The 21,868-nt window shown below is 46.0% G+C and overlaps 1 protein-coding gene across 1 annotated transcript; it reads right to left on the bottom strand.

The window, feature by feature from the left end:
* Positions 1 to 16,162: 16,162 nt before the first annotated feature.
* LOC116924404 (glycine-rich RNA-binding protein 2-like) lies at positions 16,163 to 16,587 on the bottom strand. The gene is given in 2 exon segments (XM_045174934.1): positions 16,163 to 16,275; positions 16,278 to 16,587. Coding segments are annotated over 2 exon segments (423 nt in total).
* Between the last annotated feature and the right edge of the window lie 5,281 nt (positions 16,588 to 21,868).

The raw sequence follows: 21,868 nt of genomic DNA, 5'->3' as shown, positions 1-21,868 counted from the left end.
AGCCCATGTTCCATGGTTCTCCGTCCTCGACCGGGTCTGACTTTGACATAGGTAAGATTTTGACGTTTTCCCGTTGGTCTTCGCGTAGTTACAAGGGATGTAGCGATTGGATAGTGCGGTTGATCAAGTTCCCATTCGGTGTTTTGCCCATCACTGAACGACTTAATCCATATCTGATGATGATCAGCTATTTACCACTCCGGCCGTCCACACAAGGTGTTGGGTGTTATCATCGTGAATGATGACAACTTCTCCCACCCAGATCTTGCGACCGTGTCCTCTCTTGCAGTGGAATTCATCAGTTTGGAGTACGTAGTCTACCCCGAACCGCTTGCAGATATAACTGATATACTACCTGCGTTGACGATCCATTTCCATTAGACACGGTTCGTTGCGCTTGGAGTCATGAGGTTTACTTCTGGCTCAAGCGGAGTACAATTTGAAAGCCTTTTATTGAGAAGTTGATTTGTGCATTTTCTTCACGTTTCCCCGTTTTGCACCGTGATTTATTTTACAGGCATTCCCCCAAAAAATAACCCTTTTTTATTTTATCTAGAACATTTTAATTAGAACTAGAAAAAACATGTAGTTTTCCCCCGTATATTAAGGAAAAGTCAATCTTCATAATCAAATAATCAATTATTTTTTAATAAATAAATACATATTTTTGAATTTAATTTTTTTATACTGGTAAAATTTTGTTTTCAGGAAGCCTGGGATTGAAGTTATGGTAGATAGTCTTAAGTTTCGTTTTTTTCCACCCAAGGCGCACGAACTGCATTATGATAGTGGTAGCTGCCTGCGCCTCTGGTGGGGTTACCACCAGACCAGTTCCATTTCGGTTGACGTCAAAATGAAAGTTTAGCTTAAGTCACGCTCATGTCTGCCATAATAATCCCCTTCGTTCTAAAGTAATTAATATTCCCAGCAAATTCGAATGAAGAATATTATAAAGATAGCACATTTTTGCACTCGAGCCAATCGGGGTTTCGGGCCAATCGGGGCTTTTTGCCAATCGGGTTTCTCATTTCGGGCCATCGAGGTGTGGTTCAGGGTGGAAAATTCTTCTCCCCGAATTCAATTGGGGTTTAATCGAGATACTTAATCAGGCAAGCTACCCCGATTGCAATCAATCAATTCATCGATGCAAAAACCATAATCGATTGACTGTTGCACCCAATCGATCCGAAACACAACCCCAATTATAGCTCGTTCTACCCGCCTGCCCCGATTTTTACTCTGAAACCGAAAGAACGGCATTTTTAAAAAATTGCGTCCGGGCAACGGGTTATCCTCAAATTTTTCCCCACACCACCCCGGTTGAAAAAGTTGCACCTCAATTCAACCCCGAATGCACTTTATCGGTGCGGGGCGGTTAACTCGATTAGAAGTTATTGGGGCCGATCGCTAAGTTTCATTCTTAATTGTCAAAATTTATTTGTTTCCAAAAGAGGAGAACTTAACCGCGTTCAAATTTTTCCCTTGGACGTATTTTTATTTTAAGTCCAGCATTTAATACGAAAAATAAAAATATTAAAGGAGTAGTTATCTATTTGCCTGATGGTTTATTAAAAAAATTATTACAAAAAATAAAAAATGAATAAAATATATGTAAGTCGTGAGTTTGTTTGCACAGGCTTGTTGTTTAGCTTACGGTAAACAAGCCCTTGGAAATTACCTTACAGAAAATATATATTATTCGGCATTTAATAATATTTGAAGCAAGTATACTTATGATAGGTGTTGTAGTCTTTGTAGCTCAGTCTTGAATGCTTGTATTTCCCCTCTCTGCGTTCGGCTTCGCCTCTAGCTGACCGAGGCCATCTAGCGCTAAGCTCTACAACATCTTCCCCTTACACAGGCAACAAACAGAACGAAGATGACAAATCAGGGGAACTGAAACATGAAATTAGGCTGAGGGGAAAATAACAGCACAGGCCTAGAAAATAAAAGGAAGGACAAGCAAGACCAAACAAAGAGAGTTGGAAACTGAGAGAAGAAAAGTGAACAAAGTTGAAACAATCACAAAAAACCAACAAACAAACAAGTGGAATAACCCAGGACGAGTTAGCTCCACCCATCCGCCACATCAGAAACCGGACGAGAATACTGACGGCCCGATCTGGTGCACATGGTCATCGGCCGGAAGCTACGCGCCGGACTGCTCACTGGACTCCCACCATCAACTGGAGCGGCCGCCTGGCTGACGGCTTGCCCGATCACCGAACCAGTATCCGAAGCTGCTGGACCCTCCACCACAGGTCGCGATTCCCTACTCGGCTGGCGTGACGTACCCACAGGCTGTGCAACAGGGGCCGACCTTGGCGACGAGGGTGGTTGAGCGACCGGTCCCGAAACAAAGCATTCCGGCTGCCGAGCACCAGCCATAGATAGCGACCCAAAACTGGGACACTGGGACGACTCTGGACGACTCGGCACCAGGGCAGTATGGGAAGATCCATTGACGATGTTGATGGCCCACCGCGTTCGACGAAAAACTCTTCCATCCACCAGTCGGATCAAGTATGAGTGAGGCTCTGCACAGATTTCAACAACAGAACCTAGAAGCCAACGCGATCCGATGAGCGCACGGACCCGTTGACCGACGAAAAGGAATGACCATCTCACATCAGACCGGCGAACATTGTGAAAGACCGCCTTTCCTTGCCTCTTGCGCAGCTGATGATGAACGAACGACGCTGGAACAATGCGGGGCACCAACGCACCGGGTAAAAATGGTAACAATTCACGGAGATGACGCCCCTGTAACAGAACCGACGGCGATTGCAACTGGTCCGACACAGGAGTCGACCGAACCGCCGCCAAGATCTCCCACAGTGTACATCCATCTTGGAACATTTTCAGCATCGAGGCATTCACCGTTTTGATATGACGTTCCGCAAATCCATTCGACTGTGGAAGTTCCGGGCTAGACGTGACATGACGAACTCCACGCGACTCACAGAAACGGTTAAACTCGATGCTTGCGAACTGGGTACCATTATCCGACATGAGTTCTTCCGGGGCTCCGAAATCAGCAAAGAAGCAATCCATGGCCTCAATAGTGGCCGCTGAAGTCAAGGATAGAAGTTTGGCCACACAAGGCCACTTGCTATAGCCATCCACCAACAACAAATAATGTACACCGGCAAACTGAAAAAGATCTGCCGATACTAACTGAAACGGATGGACCGGTATTCGCGACGGCAAGATCGGCAACGCTGGATTTTTGTGCCGATTTTCTTGGCAAGTGCCACAGCTGGCGACGACGTTCCGTATCTGGTCATCACACCCCGGCCAGTATACCGATGATTTGGCACGACGAATGCACTTGACTTCGCCAAAGTGGCCATAATGAATTCCGTCCATAGCCTCCCGTCGAAGCGACACCGGAACCACCAACCGTTCTCCATACAACACTAAGCCGTCCGCTTCACTCAGATGATGGCGCACATTCTAATATGGTTTGGCCGGCAATGGGCAATGCGTTTTCTTTTCCGGCCGGCCGGACACCAGCAACTCCTTAACTAGAACTAATGACGGATCCGCGTCCGTCGCTTGCGCATACTTGGACCGGGTATCACGCAAAGGGATAATTTGATCCAGCAAAGCGTGGACTTGTTCCTGGCAGCGTTGCGTCTCATCATCCTCAAATTGTGCTGGCAAATGGGCCCTGCTCAACGTGTCGGCTATAAAGAGCTCTCTTCCAGGTTTGTAGACGACACGAAAATCAAATCTTTGCAGCTGCATCCGCATCCGCTGGATACGGGGTGTACATTCAGCAACGGGCTTGTCGATAAGCCCCACCTGGGGTTTATGGTCAGACTCCACAGTAGCCTGCTGGCCATACACGTACTGTTTGAAACGCATCAATCCAAACTGTACGGCCAACAAATCTTTTTCGATTTGGCAGTATCGGCGTTGGGTAGGAGTTAAAGACGTTGACGAGTAGGCCACCGGCTGGCCATCTTGAAGCAAAACAGCTCCTATGCCAGTAGGTGATGCGTCGACCGACAGAACCACCGGCAGCTGTAAATCAAAGCGGCGTAGCGTCGGCAGTGACGCCATTGCGTCTTTTAACTTGGCCATGGCCTCTCTCTGTGGCTCCTCCCACACCCACGCCGACGATTCCTTTAGCAAATCACGAAGGGGCCGAGTGATAGCCGCCAAATTTTTACAGAATTTATCCAGGTAGGTCACCATTCCCAGTAGTCGAACGAGATCAGCTTTTCCAGTGGGCTCAGGCAGATTAACTATCGCCTCCACTTTAGCGGGATCCACTTTAACAACACCTTCCCCGATGATATGACCAAGCCACGGCAACTCCTTCATGAAGAATCGGCACTTCTTCAATTGAAGTTTCAGGCCATGCTGTCTACACCGTTCCAGAACTTTGCGCAGATTGTCGTCCAGCTCCTCCTTGGTTTCTCCCGTCACTAGGAAATAATCAAAGTATATAATCACTCCCTGAAGATCACCAAACAGCTCATCCATAGTTTGTAAGTAGACCTCCGGGGCTTATTTTAACCCAAACGGCAGGCGTAAGAAGCGATAGCGACCGCGAGTCGTCGCCAGAGTACAGAGAAATGACGACGCTGTTGACAAAGGGATTTGGTAAAACCCTGAAATTGGTACCACAAAATCCATCCGATTCCCCGAGTAAATGTCCGCAAGGATGCACCGGAGGTCGTCTGGTATCGGAAGAGTAGCAAACAGCTCTCTAAGAACGGCGTGAGGCACAGAACCAAACGCATTGCAAATGTCTAGCAATGCTATAGACACATGCCTATGTTTGGTCCTTGTCTCCTCGACAACGGTCTGCAAGAGCTGTGTGTGCTCCTGGACACCATAGACCGCCGGGAGGAAACCCTTTTGCTTGGGAGATAACCAACCAAGATCTGAGGCGACTTCTTTGAGTCTCTGGCTGATTACTCCCGAGAACAGTTTGTAGATTGTCGGAAGAAGGAAAATTGGCCTAAAATTGGAATAATCGCTAGTGTCCCCTTTCTTAAAGATGGGGACTGTTCGCGATATTTTCCAACAGTTAGGAATTCCAATCTTCCAAACTATTCTGCAAACTGTTTCCAGCAAAATGCAGTTGGGGTCAAGGGCCCTTGGATGTCGATATTCTAAGCCATCGACCCCTGGAGATGTATTTGTAGCCCGGCGGAGTTTAGCCTCGAGCTCTTTTTGGCTAGGCGCATGATTGAGAAAGTCCATCTGGTCCCTTGATGGATGGGACCAGTCGCAGGTGTCGTAGAGTACCCTCGCACTCTGGCACTGCTGCGGAGGTGGACTCGAGCGGTGGTAAGTCCTCTCGAGGTATTCCTCCGCAGCTTTAACAGTGCCATCATACGAGGGTGAACGATCTCCGAGCACCTCTCGAACGGCTGTTCTTGGGTAGATGTTGAAGAGCCGTCGAATCTTCCTCGCCTCGTACGCCTTGAGCTTGATCTGTCACCGGGCCTTCTGCATCTGCCGGTTTTGGTTTCTTTTTCTACCCTTAGGGTTTCCTCGGGGTTTTTCAGGGCTAGGGTCTTCTAAAATCTGTGCTTTGGAGAGCCTGTCAGCAGTGCAACGTTCGAGGACGCCTTCGAGATCAAGAAGAGTCTCGCAGCTCAGAAAAAAAGGTACGCAGAGACGAACGAAATCTCCGCCTCTCTGGCTTTGCTCTTCTGAGCTGTCTTGGCTGCATCCTCGAACATTTTTCTGACTGGGGGAAAAAGGTTGGGTCTCGTGAAGGTGATCGGGTGGTGGCCCTTCCAGAGCTACAGGTGGTGATAACACAGTGAACTAATATTCGACTGTGATGCGGGAGATCCGAGTTCGAATGCAGATATAGCCTATTGTTTTTTCAAGATTAGAGGTCCAATACATGTCATATTTATAGCAAAATGAAAGCCCGTTCGGATATCCTTAGAATGTCCGACGGCGCTGTTGAGGGCGGTTAAAACCACAAAAAATTACATCCATATCGGATGTCGGGCTGTGGCGGATATCAATAGCGGATATCAAAAAGATATACTCGACATCCGACCTCGACATCTGTCGGACATCCGACGGGACTGCATTGTGTTATGTGGGTTAATGGAATGATAATTCTGTGCTATATTTATTACGTATATTTTCCCCAAAAAAAAATTTTTGCACTACTCCTTCAATGTAATCTAGCTACAGTTTGATGGTTACTATATTTGTATTTCCTACAACAGGGCTACTTGAAACTTTCATTTATAATTTTTTTGTAGCTTTATGTTATTTAAAGTGCTAACAATCATAAATACACAAAATATTTTTATATCCATCTCTGATTTTAACTGTTCAAAATATACGGAAATATAATACAATCTCCACCAATTTTTGTGGTTATCTAGAGTGTCAATCTGATTCTTCAATTTTTTCATAGATTTTAAAATGTGAAAACTCATTGCATTCGGTGATTGTAAATTTAATATTTTTGAACTAGGATGAGATTAAATTTTTTATTTCCTGGTTTTATCCAAATGTTTGATCTAGATTTTGATGTCGCTTCAACAATGATTGCTATCGGGGCAGCACAACGGTATTGGTACAATATTAAAGGAGCATTACATAAGACTGTCAATACAAGTTCAGTGGTGCAGTGCGACAGACAGGGTTCCGTTCTGTTTAGGACAAAGTGTGTATTGAAAACTAGATGGGGAAGCCAGGTGGATATGCAATCTATCTCAACAAATGGAATCTCTATAAAAACATATGACTGGAAGCCTTTTGTGCTGCAACAAACCAACTCCTTTAAAATTAAACGAGTCAAAAAAATTTTTTAACTTTAACTCTGGTTCTAGATTCTATTAATAGAAAGTGCTGTTGTGGCAGGGTACTCTTGACGCAAAGGTTTTATGTTAGGCCTACCCTTATTTATAGACGTATTTATCGTTGGCCAGTTGGGACGTCGCCGTAGAAATTGGTCCAGACGCCAAAATGACTGACGATGATGATGATGACCAAAATGATCGAAATGCCCTACCCTAGTTATGCCCCCCCAGGAAGCTTATTTTCACTTGATCTACTTCCAATCTTTGATTGCCCTACGAGATGGAGAGCTTCTTTAACGAGCATTGAAGATCATAAGTGCTCTTGACGAAATCGTAAAGAATCATGAACTCTGTATGCACGAACTGCAACAGAAGGAATGGTTAATTCTTCGTCAAGTACTTTTAATCCTGGAAGACTTCACGGGAATAGCTACCTATGTAGAGGCAATATCCGACACTCTCTCTTGTAATGCCGATGCATACGCTACTTTTAGATCAGCTTGAAGAAGCTTCACGGGATCACAGCCAGCAACCGTTGCTTATACAGGGCGCTGTCACAAGATTTGAAAAACTATCATCGGAGTATGATAAAACATCTCATTTAGTAATGGCATCCTTTTTTGTTTACCCAAGGTGTAATATGAAGTATTTCATTGATAATGGTTGGGATTCCGGGGGTGAAAACTTTTATGCTCATATCGGAACAAACGAGAATCTGACCACCAGAAGAGAAGGGATAGTATGGGGTCTACTGTACCCCACTATTATATACATATTTTTCTTTCATTGCACCCGCGAAAAAGGGGCAAAATTTAAAGTGGGAAAATTGACAAAAAGGTATAGGATTAGAAGAGTAGAAAGAAAACCAGGGTATGGTAGGCACAATAGTATCCCTTCCGTTAAAATTTAATAAAAAGACCTATTTGCCTGCAAAAGAAACGTTTACTGATGACTGTATATCTAATGCATATCTTTTATAACAAATATATATTTGACGTAGTCATTGCCTATTCTTTATTTTTTGTTTCAAAGTAATGCTAAACAAGTTGTATTCGAGGATTGTAATAAGGAATTAAATTGAGGATTGCTTTGTATTGAAATCGAAGAGGGCACCGAACACCAAAATCACCGCACCAAGCACCAAAATCACCACACACATACAAAATATCCACACATACAAAATATCCCCGCACTGAATCGGCTAAAGAGCTCCTCGAGGGCCGAGTCCTACAAACACAACGGCTAGAGGAGCCGCAACAGGATTTTCTAGCCTGTGTCACCTGAATTGGCAACAAAGCCACAGATAACATGGAGAAAAATCTGGGATCGGATGTTGCTGGAGTCGACTGGCACGTTTCCGATCTTGCGGAAGATGTTTCCAAGACTGATCCGGACCTAGACGCCAGTGTTGTGACCCATCTTAATTTTTTTGACCGCAATCCCGGTCCCAATCAACAAAAAAAGAAACAATCGCGGTTGCAATCGCGATCGTGATTTCACCTAAAGATCGCGGTCGTGGTCACGATCTCTTTTGCGATCGCCACTATATGGCAAAGAGGGAAGAGCACACAAGTTTTCAAGACAAATCTACTTGCGAAAATACATATATTTTTTTGTAGCTAGAATTTACAAAACAATTATTTTATTTTTAGTACCCCTTGACTTTAAGAAATAAAAGCCTTCAACCTTGATCTCATTGGTTTAAAAATGCTTCCAGCTACACTAAAGAGCCTTTCGACTGATGCGGATGAAGGGAGAGCAGTGTTATAACGCAAGAACATGTGGCTTAAAATTGGAAAATTTAAAATAGATTCAGTTGAAGCAATTCCTTCAAAATAAAATCTATCAAGCTCCTCAGTTTCTACAGCCGTTTTGGGTCTTTAAGATTTAAAGAAATCCTTCTTTGGCTTCTTTTTTGGTGGGTTCGCGTCATCGCTGTCCTCACTATCGCTTTCCGGTGTTATCGCTTTTGAGCTATAATAAAAAAATTAAAATTTAATCCAGTATTATTTTAATTTCATAAAAAAATTACTTAAATAAAGATGGCCTATCAGATCCAACCCGGCGCACTCATCTTGAAATTCATCTTTCAATAAAAATGAAATTCTCCCTCGACAACTGTCGGGGGAGGGGAGGGGCGGTGGTGTGGAGGGGAGTGGATTTTCAAATGAAAATAAACTTCGGTTTGGCAATACATCAAATGCTGAAAATTCGGAATCTAAACCAGAGAGGGGAGAAGCGCTGACCTGGAATGATTTTAGCGGAATGTAGCAATGAAATCCCCGTGTTCCTTGTACTGGCAATGCCTCGTCCATTCTTTTAATATTAATTCTCGATCCCACATGCTTAAATTTAACTAAGATGAATTTGATCATATTTGTTTGATATATACCCAGTGCATGGCTGATGGCAGATAATATGTGCTCTTTTTTCATTTACCTAAATATTTTGTGTGTGATTGTGTGCGCGTATTTAGAAAAAACAGTCACAGAAGGGTTTGCCGCTGCCGCTCCCCCGACAGTTGTCGAGGGAGGGGAGCGGGAAGCGCGCAACATTGGTGCGGCAACGCGTACAAACTCGATGGGCTTAGGTCGTATATAGCCGCAATTAACGTTTAAAAGAAATTTTATGTCAGTAAGTGAACTTTTTTAATTCAAATGATAATCGTAACTAAACAGTTATGAAGATAATAAAAAACTCTATAATTTCGTTTTTTAACATTTAATCTAGTTCAAACGGTTGATGAGTTATAAGCAATTTAGTGAAAAAACGGCCACCCAGAAATTTAAAAAAGGGGAAGTTTGCACCTTTATATTTCGTTTCCGGCTTCAAGGACGAAATTGAAATTTTGCCAGACCTTTTCTTATGTCTTGAAAAAGACCCTATAAAAAATAAGATTTTTCCGAAAGGGTCACGAAAAAGTTTGTTGTATTTGGATGGAATAATCCTTTGTACATTATTTGGTTCAATGACTTGACTGATTATGTGCTCACTGAGCATTTTTCCGATCTCCTGCAAGGGATTAGCACTTTTTCGTACAAGGTTTCTGATAACTTACTAGTAATTCTCAAAGGGATACGCACTAAATCAGTCTAGATTCCCAAAACGTCTTACATCTTTCGACAAATGAATTAGTTTGTGAACATTTTCAGATAGAAATTGCAGGACATATAGTTCAATGGCATCTTCTATTAAAGGTTTTAAAAAACCTAAACAATACTCTACTATTCCGGATTTTGCGCATTCCTGTTCATTTGAAAGCAATGTCATAGCAACGTGAAAATCCAAAAAATGATAACACAAATTATTTGATTAAAATGTCTCGCATAACAACTGGCTCTTATCTTAGTTTCATCTTTCTAAAGCAAGTGGTTTTCCGCGGAGTTCAAGCGTTTCAAGTTTTCTAGGAAAATCATTTGGAATCTAGGATCTAAAGTCTTCAATCCTCTTCGCTAAAAGATTTTGCTTCTCACGGGACAATTTTACATTTTTGTATGTTCGGGCTAATCCAGCTTACGAACATTTTTCTAGCTACCCCCAGGTCGGTTAAATGCATGGGATCATATGCCAGAAATTAAATCTATATCGGGTTTCTCTAGTAATATAACCCCGTGGTGATGCTCCGGTAGTAATTTGCCTCTAAAACACTGATCAGTCCTTGGAAACGCATTTAGTTGCGGAAATGTTACTTGGCTAGGATTGGGATTATTTACATTTAGGTTGTACAGAGTGCCTTTTGTTTCGCAGTTTGTGGATCCAAAGAATCCTGTGTTGTCTTTTTCACTAGTAATAAATGACTTGGCAGGGAAATCACATATAAATGATAAATTCGAAACAAAAATTGTGGTCTATCGAAATTTTACACCATCCCGTGCTAATTTTAAAGCCTCTTTTCCGAAATCTCTCAAGTAGTCATTTACCATGGTTAGTTATGCATTGCCATGATAAATCCCTTCTACCAATGGTTTTGCTCCCTGAATCCCACTAATTACTACTAAACTTTGCCCAACGTGACTATTACTACTGATTACAAGAGGAATCCCTTCAATATTAATGCTAAATTAAATTTCACTTGGAAAGTTCAGAAAAGATAGATGGAAAAACGATTTTAATATGCCATTCGATAACCCAAAATGGAAATATTTTCCAGAATGGACATGTTTTGTAATAGGTTTACGAATCGTTTTCATAAAAGTACGGTAGTCTTTTGGAAATCGTGAAAATTCGTTACACTTTTTCAAAAATACCAATCTACTTATATGTTTTCGTGGAGTTCCGCACTTAATACTCCATTTTGCCAATTCACTTTTCACTTCAAGCCTATATCTGTCATTTTTGGTATCATTGACATCTTCATCCAGCCAATCCTGATAGGGTTTTTCGTCGGGGTCACTAACAGTGACTCTATCATCACCGCTGCTACTCAGACTTGGGATATCGTACTAGTTGACACTTTCACAAATTCAATCCGTTTCACTATCACACTCCGGGTAGTTTGCCGTTGTTGAAGCAGCATTTGACTTAGAAGTAAAAATTATATCGATATTTTCACCAGCGGGTTGAACAATTTCCATGTTGTGTTCATAGACTCCACCAAAGCCCTTTGTTTGGTAAAAAGAATTAGTTGTATTGTTTATTCATACCAAAGTGTTTGAGGTTTGCTACCTGATATACAGCACTTTGTATTTGACGTGGAACCGACGAATTACTTGTTGTTTCTCCCAAAGGATATTACAATTGATGCTTTCTCATATTATTCCTCGCTTCTTGAAACATTCTTTGTTGTTGTCTTTTACCAAGAAACATTTACTTTTCCTTCGCTCTTGGCATTATTTTGGCATTCATTAATAGAATATAGTAACCAATTGAAAAATGGGGATTGTTAATTCAAAATGGGAAATAATAATATTGGAATATTAAACTAAACCTGTGTTTATACTGTTATGTCTTGGTTCGGTCGTAAAGGCGATCGTAATTGTATTCTCGGTAACACTCAAGTCACGCATCCACGTCCAGCCTCTACACTAAGCCAACTGCCGCCCCCGACGAGTAGCCCCTGGCGGTTGGATCATCGGACGTTGCCACGTACACAACAACCCGTCCCAAGCGGTGAAGGCGAATAACGAGCGGCGAACCGCTTAACACAAACAAAAAAAATGGCATAAACAAATACCGGGGCAAAGGTTGGGAAACGGAAACGCACACAATAAGAGTGAATGAAATAAGGGGAATGAATAAGGGCACCTTACACATAATCGGGGCCACAGAGTAAAGACAAACTGACACAGATGGGCCCAATTATTAGAATCCTTCACATTCAAAATGGACTTTGTTTCTTCGTGCGCGCGTGCCGCGCCGTACAATCGATCTGGGACGTTGATCGCTCGTGGCCGGAACAGTTGCTGCATCGGGAGGAGTGTGGGTGTCGTTCACGCCCGTTAGGCCGCAGCTCGGCTCGTGGTCACCATCGCCGCTCGCCCCGCCGGCAGGAATTGCCTTGCTGTCTGGGATCGCCGACATGGGGTGGATGAAACATCGATTACACCATAGGACGCTTCCGCTCGCAAATTCGATGCGGTACGACCGGTACCGACCGATGGCCACGATGACCCTGACTTTGTCCCACAGTTTGGATTTCGGATCCCGGACGCGTACGGTTGTGCCGACAGAAAGTGGCCCCAATGGCCTGCCATGGTCGTCATAGCGGAGTTTAATGGCAGCGTCGAGTTCCGCTTCGCGATCCGTTGCTTCCATAACTTCCTGCCACCGGGTCGCGAAGGAAGATCGATGCGCCGGTACGATGGATCGCAGTTGATGGCCGAACACCATCTCTGCCGGAGAGAGTCCATTTTCTCTGGAAGTATTCCGGAACTCCAGCATTCCCTGGGCGAAAGCTTCTGACGTCACGTCGCCGGTTGGCGCGATTTTGGCTACGAGATCCTTCATGGCCGCCACCGCCACCTCGGCATGTCCGTTGCTATGGGAATAGCCCGGAGTCGAATTGCCCCAAACGACTCCCCAGTTGCGCAGCATAGACTGGAAGGCATGGGCCTCAAACTGGGGGCCGTTGTGGGACCGAAGCTTTGCCGGGATGCCGAGATTGGTGAAAGATTCCACGATGGCCTGAGAAACCTCACGGGCGGACGGATCATGGTACCATCGATGAACGACGGGCCAGCCCGATAGGCGATCAACGTACACTAAAACGTGAAGCTGGCCAAACTTGAAAAGGTCCGTGGAGACGTCCTCGAACACCCGCGTGGGCAGGGGGTCGCGCAAGAGGGGCTCCTGTTGGTGATGAGGCCGCTGCTCCTGACATGGTTGGCAGCTCTCTACCAGATAGGTGATCTCGTTGGAAATTCCCGGCCAATAGACTGTCTGCCGGGCCCGCCGCTTCATCCGCACAATCCCCTGGTGGGCCGCATGGAGCTTCCCTAGTACCTCGCGCCGGGCGGATTGCGGAACGATGATCCGGCGGCCGAAAAGGGCGATCCCGTTATCGACCGATAAGGCTTCTCTAATGGACCAATACTGGCGCACAGACATTGTCGTTTTGTCTCGAGGAGCAGGGAAGCCAGACGAAATGGCCGCCACAAGGTCTCTGTATTTGGCATCAGCCACGGCCGCCGCTCTCAGTTGGTCCAGCATGGGGTCCGGCAGTTGGTCGGGCTCGGCGCCGGGATCTGGCTCCGTAGTGCCGTCTGTGTCTCGTTGCAATACCTGGATCTGGCCCAGAACGATGTGTCGGGAAAAGGACGAGGTGTCCGTGTTGGCTGCTTCGTCGTCTGGACCCGGGTCGTGAACAGGAGCTCGAGATAAAGCGTCGGGAATGGCATGATCGCGGCCTCTGCGCCACTCCGTTGTGAAGATGAAAGGGGAAAGGCGCTCTTTCAAACGCTGCAGTTTTGGATTGTCGACGGCGTCTAGCGTATATTTGTCGAGGATGGTGATGAGAGCTTGATGGTCAACGACAAGCCGGAAGTGGGGTAGGCCCAGCAGGTACAAGCGGCATTTCCTCATCGCCCATTCGACCGCCGCCAATTCTAACTCCACTATGGCGTATCTTGACTCGGTGTCGGTACACCAACGGGAGTTGGCATCCACCAGCTTCCAAATCGATCCATGGCGCTGTAATAGAGCGTAACCAATCCCATGCTTGCGGGAAGCATCCACTTGGAGGGACGTTTCCAGATATGGGTCAAAATGGGCCAAGATAGGCGGCGCTGTGAGTGCGGCTTTGACGGCCGCGAACGTGCTGTCATGGTCTTCGGTCCAGATGAATGCGTTGCGGGCGCTCAATAGAGGACGTAAGGGGCCCTTGGCAGCGGCCACCTTCGTGGAAAATCCGGCCAGCTGCTCGACGAGCCCCATAAACGATCGGAGCTCGGTGATGTTCGTCGGGCGCGGGAAGTCTGAGATGGCTCGCACTTTATCAGGGTCTACAGCAACACCTCCCTGCTGGATTTGGAAGCCCACCCATTGAACTTGCGGTTGGGCGAACTGGAATTTCTTGATGTTGAACGTGATACCTGCGTCCCGGCCCGCCGATAGGACGGCACAGACACCCATCACGTGTGCTGGAAAGGTTGAGTCGTATCGATGGAGGTCGTCCACGACGCGGACGGTATTGTCGACACTTTGGAACGCTAAATCTGCTCGTCTGTTGTATTCGTCGCTGGAGCTGCTCAATCCCATGGATGCTCGCAGGAACTTGTACCTGCCCCACGGAGTCATAAACACGGTTAAATGCTGCGAAGACGGGTGTAGTGGAATTTGGAAATACCCGCTGGCCACGTCAAACGTTGAAAAATAGGTGGCATCGCCGCTGATCTCGGCCACTGCGTCTCTCGGACTTCGGGTAGGATGAGTAGGCCGCCGCACCTGACGATTCAGCTTGGTGTGATCTACACAGATACGTAAAGATCCATCAGATTTACGCGTGATGACCAAGGGGGCTGCCCATTCGGACGCTTCGGTCATGGGGATGATGATACCTTTTTCCACGAGTCCGTCCAGCAATTGCTTTACTTCCGCCCGGTCCGCGAACGGGATTGGGCGAGCGCCGTTGACATAATACGGTTCCGCGTCGTCCTTTAATTCGATGACCATCTCCGGCCCTTTCATTTCGGTGAGTTTACCGGACTGGTCGAACACGTCAGCATAACCCCGGGCGATGGCGTCTCCAATCCGCTGGATCTCATCTGGGGACGGAGATAATGGGAGAGAGCCGTCGTACACAAAAGATGGTTGGGTCGCTCCGACAGAACTGATGGACGTACCCTTTTGTGAATGTCTCCATGGACGAGGGTAGTCCTCGTGCAGAATGCCCAAGGCGACACAGTCAAACCATGACAGAAGTACGCCATCCACCTCCGGGCAAAACGTAAAGGTGATCGCTGCCGTTATCCCCTCGTAACAGACTGTGATCTCATTCTCACCGACAGCCAAAAGGGGGGGTAGACAAGGTCGAACGCCGAGGACGCGAGGTCTCCTTCTGATACGCCCAACGCGCGCATCACATCGAGGCCCGCCACTGTAACTTCTGCCCCGCCGTCGGGAGTCACGTTATGCACGGTGGTGATAACCGCCCCGTCCGCATCACAACACTGTAAAGAGATGGTTGGGGCAGGGCGACGACGTTTCGCACAGATGTTGCCGATGACTACGCGCTTCATATGAGAACGCGGCCGACTGCTGCCGGCATCGCCTCGGCTATTGGCGCCGCCTCCGGGGGTGCCACCGTTGCCGTGACTGCCGCTGCTGCCGCCACTCGCTCCGGCCCCTTCCGTTTTCTCCGGCTTGTAATTCTTCGGACAACACGGAGAAAAGTGATTCATGCCACCGCATCGATGACATTGCTTACCGGTTGCTGGGCAGGGGTCATTAGTGCGGTGCGCTGAGCGTCCGCAGAAACTGCATCTATGGTTGTCGGACGGCTTATCGGTGCATTGACTCTTCGACTGGAGCTGTGCGACTGATGGCGTGTGATTCAGCGGCAGATGTTGATAGCCTGTTGACCGGTCGGAAATGGACTGAGTGCCAGCAACTTCCTCCGCGTCTCCGTGTCACGTATGCCGGCCATGATGCGGGTCGCCATCCGAGAATCCAAGCATGCGGCACACATGTCGGCCGCGTCCGCAAGCGTCCGGAGGTCGATGTAGAAGTCGTCGAAGGATTTGGACGTGTGCTGTCGGCATTCATCAAACGCCACGCGGTCCAATGCGATGTTCCGTTTAGATCGGACGTGATCCGTGATGCAGTCGATGACGTCAGAGGGCGATAAGGGCGACGTGGGAAGAATGCCCAAAGCCACCTCTACTACCTGCTGCATGGCTGGATCCAGCGCCATCCGAAATGCCGCCATCTGCTCATTCACCGGGTAGGCGTTCATTTGGTTCAAGTGGCAAAAATCGTTCCACCGATTCCGCCAGGAGCGGAGCTGGGCCAGGGATGCGTCTCCATTCAGTTTCTCCAAACAGGAAGTGTCGATACGACGGCGTTGGGGAGCGCCACCGCCACCAGCGCCACCACCGCCACCACCAGCACCACCACCTCCTGCGCCACCTCCGCCAGCGCCACCGCCTCCTGCGCCACCTCCGCCAGAGCCACCGCCTCCTGCGCCACCACCGCCTGCGACGCCTCCGCCAGCGCCACCACCACCGCCGAGCAACAGCTGAAGTTGTTGCGCAATGCCGGTCAATTGTGCCGACATTTGCGTTTGGAGTTGTTCAACCGCGTCAATGCGATTGGCCGCTGCCACTGCCGCATCCATAGCGTCGCTCGCCGACGCCATATTTTCGCCCTCCTCGGAAGGACGCGCGATTGATGAAACTGGATGCTGCTTGGCGCGTCTCCGTCTCCGATGCACCGGGAGAGGGGTGTGCGGTGGGTTCATGCCAGATGAACGCAAGTTCCGAGGGCACGTCGACATAAAAACACGTCAGGTATTAAAACAGAGGCGACACAGCCGTGTGGGGAAAAAAATGGCTGCCCGTGATAACAAGATGGTTGCTTGAGCACACTGACTCAGTCGCCACAGATAAAAAGAAAAGTTCCGAGCTGCCAAGGAGATAACCAAAAAGTGGAGATGCGTACGTAATGCTCACCAGAGAACGTTTAGTCGAGAGAAATGGTGGGGCAAAGCGTGGGACACCGTAATGGCCGACAACGACTCGTGGGGCCCTACACACCAGTGACGCAAAGATAGTTTTCCCCACACGCGAGAACACGAAAGTTGCACTAAAAAAAATTCTAGAAGGTGTGAAAACACGAAGGTAATACCAACTGCGCCATGTTATGTCTTGGTTCGGTCGTAAAGGCGATCGTAATTGTATTCTCGGTAACACTCAAGTCACGCATCCACGTCCAGCCTCTACACTAAGCCAACTGCCGCCCCCGACGAGTAGCCCCTGGCGGTTGGATCATCGGACGTTGCCACGTACACAACATATACTAGTAGAATGTTACAGTACCCACCAATTAATTAAGAACATTCCCCTCTATTTCCATGTATTCTTATGGCGCTACGTGTGTCACTAAAACTCAAATAACTATTTAACGGCTAGAGATAGGATTTTTTTTTTCTTGTTTGCCGATCAGAAGAAGAATAGATTTTAAAATCACTCACATATGGCTTTTTTGTAGGAGCAACCCCCACGCCCCTACACACTCCTTCATCGATTAAGATCACGAGTTTTTCCCCCATAAGTGCTGTGTTTCAACCGCGTTTTTCAACAATGGAAATAAAATAATTTGAAGTACGAAAAAGTACCTTTTTGCACCAAAAAATGTGGTATTCTTTATTTAATGGCATTATTTGTTTATTTTATTATGAATGTTTTTATTTTGAACCCTTTCCTATCCCTTGTAGTTTACTCCCTATACACTTAGAGAGGGAAAATCTAAACCTCGCCTTCAGTCACTAGGGGCGCTAGTGTGCTGTAAGGTAAAAAAACGCGCAGAAACCAATGGCGGGGTTTTAATGAAAAAATGCGAATCAATCAACAAGAAATCAATATATTTTAAATTCGGCAATGGCGTTTTTCTATTAGAATCCCGATATTTTACACCCAATAACGGGCATGAACTTCAGCGAGCGTTCTGTCGGCTCGCCCGTGAGCAACAGAAAAATGCGCCCAGCGGATAAACAGCCTAGTAAGCGGTTGCTTCGGGCCGAGAACGGCTGGGTGGCGAGCTTCGGGACTGATAGGGGCATTATCGAGGCGAACACCGACACGAATAATTCCGGTGCAGTCGAGGTAGGCAGCAAGTTTCCGCAACCGGGACTCGGGGCGAATAGACTTTGCTCGCTGCAACATTCGCAATTCGTAGGAAAAGGAAACGTGTTGCGGAACACGAATCAAAAGGCACCGGTCCGTTTTCAGCTCGCTGGGTTCAGTTTGCGAGTCTTCTAAGCTGCCACTCAGAGTGGCCTTTTCTTCGAGATAGCAACAAGTTTCTGGACGATGTTGATGATGATGAATCTGTAGATAGTGATGACACTAACGAAGTTAATTTAGATCGTTACAGCCCTTTTCTTTCTTTTAGATGCCTCAGCTGCATCAATCAATGTATCTTCTATTGTTCAGCATTGCGTTTTACTTGAAACATGAATTAACAAAAGCTGCATTGAGAAATCACCTAAAAATTCGAAATATTGCCACTAATAATTCGTACAAAAAACTTGCTAGTCCATACACGTTGCTGACAAACTACAAATTGTTGAAAAGTGAATTTAAAATAGAATGTGTGTGTCGAGAGAAAACGTGCAAAGATTTGCTTGAATGCGGGGAAGATGGCTTCCCCAAGGTTGCCCAGAACTGTGGCCATAAGAACATACAAAGTTCATCTAACAGCCGCCAATCGAGCAACAAGTCCGATACTTCCTTCAACACCATGGCCTTCCAGAAATCATGCGGGAGGTGGATCCCACCATTAGAAGCGATATAAACTCAGGAAACTATACCGGGATCTTTTGGCGGAACTATTGATTGCCGTACTATATCGCTGCAAATCAATGCGGATGGTGCCAGTTGTTATTTAAAAAGTAAGTTCAGCTTTTGGCCACTCATGGCACTTATTAATGATGTCCCCTACAAACTGCGTCGATCGTATATCATTCTCTTTGCTCTCTGGTTTGGCAACAAAAAACCTCCCCTAAATGTAAAAACCATTCTATTGAGGAGCTTAAACGACTGGAAAGGGATGGTTTCGATGTTAATGGGGTTTTTACAGAATAAAAGTATTAGTAGTAATAACTGATTATTAGTAATAAGATACTATCGACCGCCTCGTCCTATTAAACACTACCCAATTTAATGGCCAATTTGGCTGGAATTTTTGTCTCCACCCAGGTGAAAGGATTATAAAAGGGTCTAAGGATGGGAGTGTTTGTGTTTATCCAGAACCCGATCCGAATGATGAAAATTTAGTAAATTTCCCCCTAAGGAGTAAAGAGCAGCCCCCTAATAACTAAAAAACTGTTATGGAAAAACATAAACCAATCAATGGGTTTTCAGCCCGACTCCATACAATACCTTACAGATAATAATTTTATCAACTTTGTATATTGTAACGATCCACCTACCAAATCAAAATTCAAACGGTAAAATTTAACGCGTTGCTTTTATTGCCCTGTTTTGACACCAACTTTGTTGCCCCGAATGACCCACTTTCTACTTTTATTACTCTAACGGTACAGTCAGCCTTCTTCCGCCGACCTTATATTTTTGAACACGCCTGACCTCGTTTGACTTTAAATTCGACTCTCTGTGTTACCGTATAAAAGACGGACTAACTTCACCAGCAGCCAGTCGAGTAACCAGTCGACCAGCGAGGAAGTCAGTGAGTCAGTCTTCTCCCGATTCCTCCCCCCGTCTGTTACCTTTTCCCTTTTATTTTTGCCGCTGTGTTTTTGTAATGCAATTGGTGTCAAATCTAAATAAACACCATCATTCCCCAATTTTTTCAATATGCTGATGGTCCATTATGGCTAGGACAACTTAATGTAACTAAGCTAATCAACAGCAACAAAGCAGCTAAAAAATCCAAGGGAATGCGAAATAGCTTAAGCTTACATATCTAAAATTAATTCTAGAAAGCGGTAAGGTTAAATCCGTTAGGTACGAGATATCTTGCTAGAAAACCGCATATGGATAGCTGATGGCTATTTTGGGCAGCGAGTATTTTCGTACGGGGCAGGCCGGTTTTGAACGACAATCGGCACTGCAATGTTTTCCACCGAGACAATGAAAGCAAACGCCCTTCTCCTTCGCCACCAGCGCTCGTTCACTCGGCAACTTCCGCCGAAATTCGACACAGGCAATCAACCGGTGGGCTTCACTGCAACCTGGACACTCGCCATCAACTTCTTTCGCTGCCTGATGAGCTAAGATGGTCGGAGGGTGATGAACGGGAGATGATTTCAGATTTGCAGGTTTCACCGAATGATGTCTTTCGATGGCAGGCTTGTGAAACGTTACACGGCTTTCACGAGGTTCGATTCTGGGCACCAACTCGACAAACGAACGAGCCAACCGCTCTTCTTCAACAACCTCTTCCAAGAAACGATCGAGGTCACTAAGATCGACAATCTTTGTTGAAGGTATTGAACCGCTAGGGCAAACATGCCTTTGGCGACTACTGTTTAGCCAAGGATCTCTCTTAGCTAATGTGATGGTGATCCTAGGCTAGCTCCTTCTTCTCGTTAGTACTACAGAGTAAGGTAATGTCTTATGTCAATCCCTTTCTCGTATAACCTAATGTGTGTGTGAGAAAGGTGTTTCTACAAATAAAATTGTCTGTCTGTAGTTGGACTGATGCCAGAACATATTTGTATAACTTATTTTAACAATCTTCGGCAAATGTTTGCGCACGTACCAGGCCCAGCGATGACGAAAAAATTGCGGCAACTTGATCCTGAACTGCTTGATCTAGATTGGCAGCACTTTTCAGATCGGGCTCCAAAATTAAAATAGCTCCATGCAGCTGATCGGAAAAGAGTTCCAGCGCTTAGCAATCACCCGGTTTGATTAAGGGAAGCCTAAGAATATCGTGTATTTGACAAAGCGCTATCTGCTCACTCGAACCATAATGTTTCTTCAGGTTGGTGAGAACTGCGGCGTACCCACGGGGAGCCTTCAGTAACGGGGCGATGCGACGCAAAACATTGGGGCCTACCGACTCTGTCAGAACGGCTAAGCGCTGGGCGTCGTTTGGGATGACGTCGTGTACGAACGCCTGAAAGCGTGAGGCAAAAAGAAGCCAATCTCTGGGGTCACCATCGAACGGAGTCTTAAACGTGAATGGAGCAGAACCTCTAAACATCCAAGGCACAGGTGCGGAAGCAGGCAAAACTGATGGTCTCTGCTCCAAACGGTTTATTCAGCTATCTACAGTCAGGATGGCCGGCCCGGTTTGAGGAACTTTTCGAGAACAAGTTTTCTGCCTCGACGATGGACTAGGGAAAAAATCTTCATCTGACTCGCTGAAAGAACTAAAAGAGGTCCGCGAAGACGAGCGAATCGACCTTCCGTATTCGGGAACAGCAAACACATCACACAGGACTGTCTGTTCTTGAGAATCTGCCAATTGATATGGCTAATACTTTTGCTATCGATCCAATGCATGATGTATATTTAGGGGTAATGCGTAGAGTGCTTCATATATGGTGCCATCAGAGACAAAGCATAAAGGTACGAATCTCCAAGCAGGTAATTTTAGAAATTTCAGGGATTTCAGATATTATTGCGAAATTGATTTCGGCTGAATTTAATAGAAAGACAACCCGGGGAGATGTTTCGCGCTTAAAAGCAACAGAATGTAGGTTTTTGTTGCTGTATGTTTCACCAGTTATATTTAAAAACAAATTCCCTTATGAAATTGACCAACATTTCATATTACTTCAGGTGGCCATAAGAATATTGTCGTGCAGAAACAAAGTGAAGGAGGAAGCTAACATTGAATATGCAAGCCATCTTTTAAATCTTTTTGTTCAGCAGTCTCCTGCTATTTACTAAAATAAATTTTTAAGCTATAATATTCACAACCTGATTCATTTGAGAGATGAATGTGAA

This window comes from Daphnia magna, linkage group LG6 (genome assembly GCF_020631705.1).
Source record: "Daphnia magna isolate NIES linkage group LG6, ASM2063170v1.1, whole genome shotgun sequence".
Classification (NCBI taxonomy): Eukaryota; Metazoa; Arthropoda; class Branchiopoda; order Diplostraca; family Daphniidae; genus Daphnia; species Daphnia magna.
The sequence above is the reverse complement of the archived record's forward strand: the minus strand, read 5'-3'. Positions and strand labels throughout refer to the sequence as shown.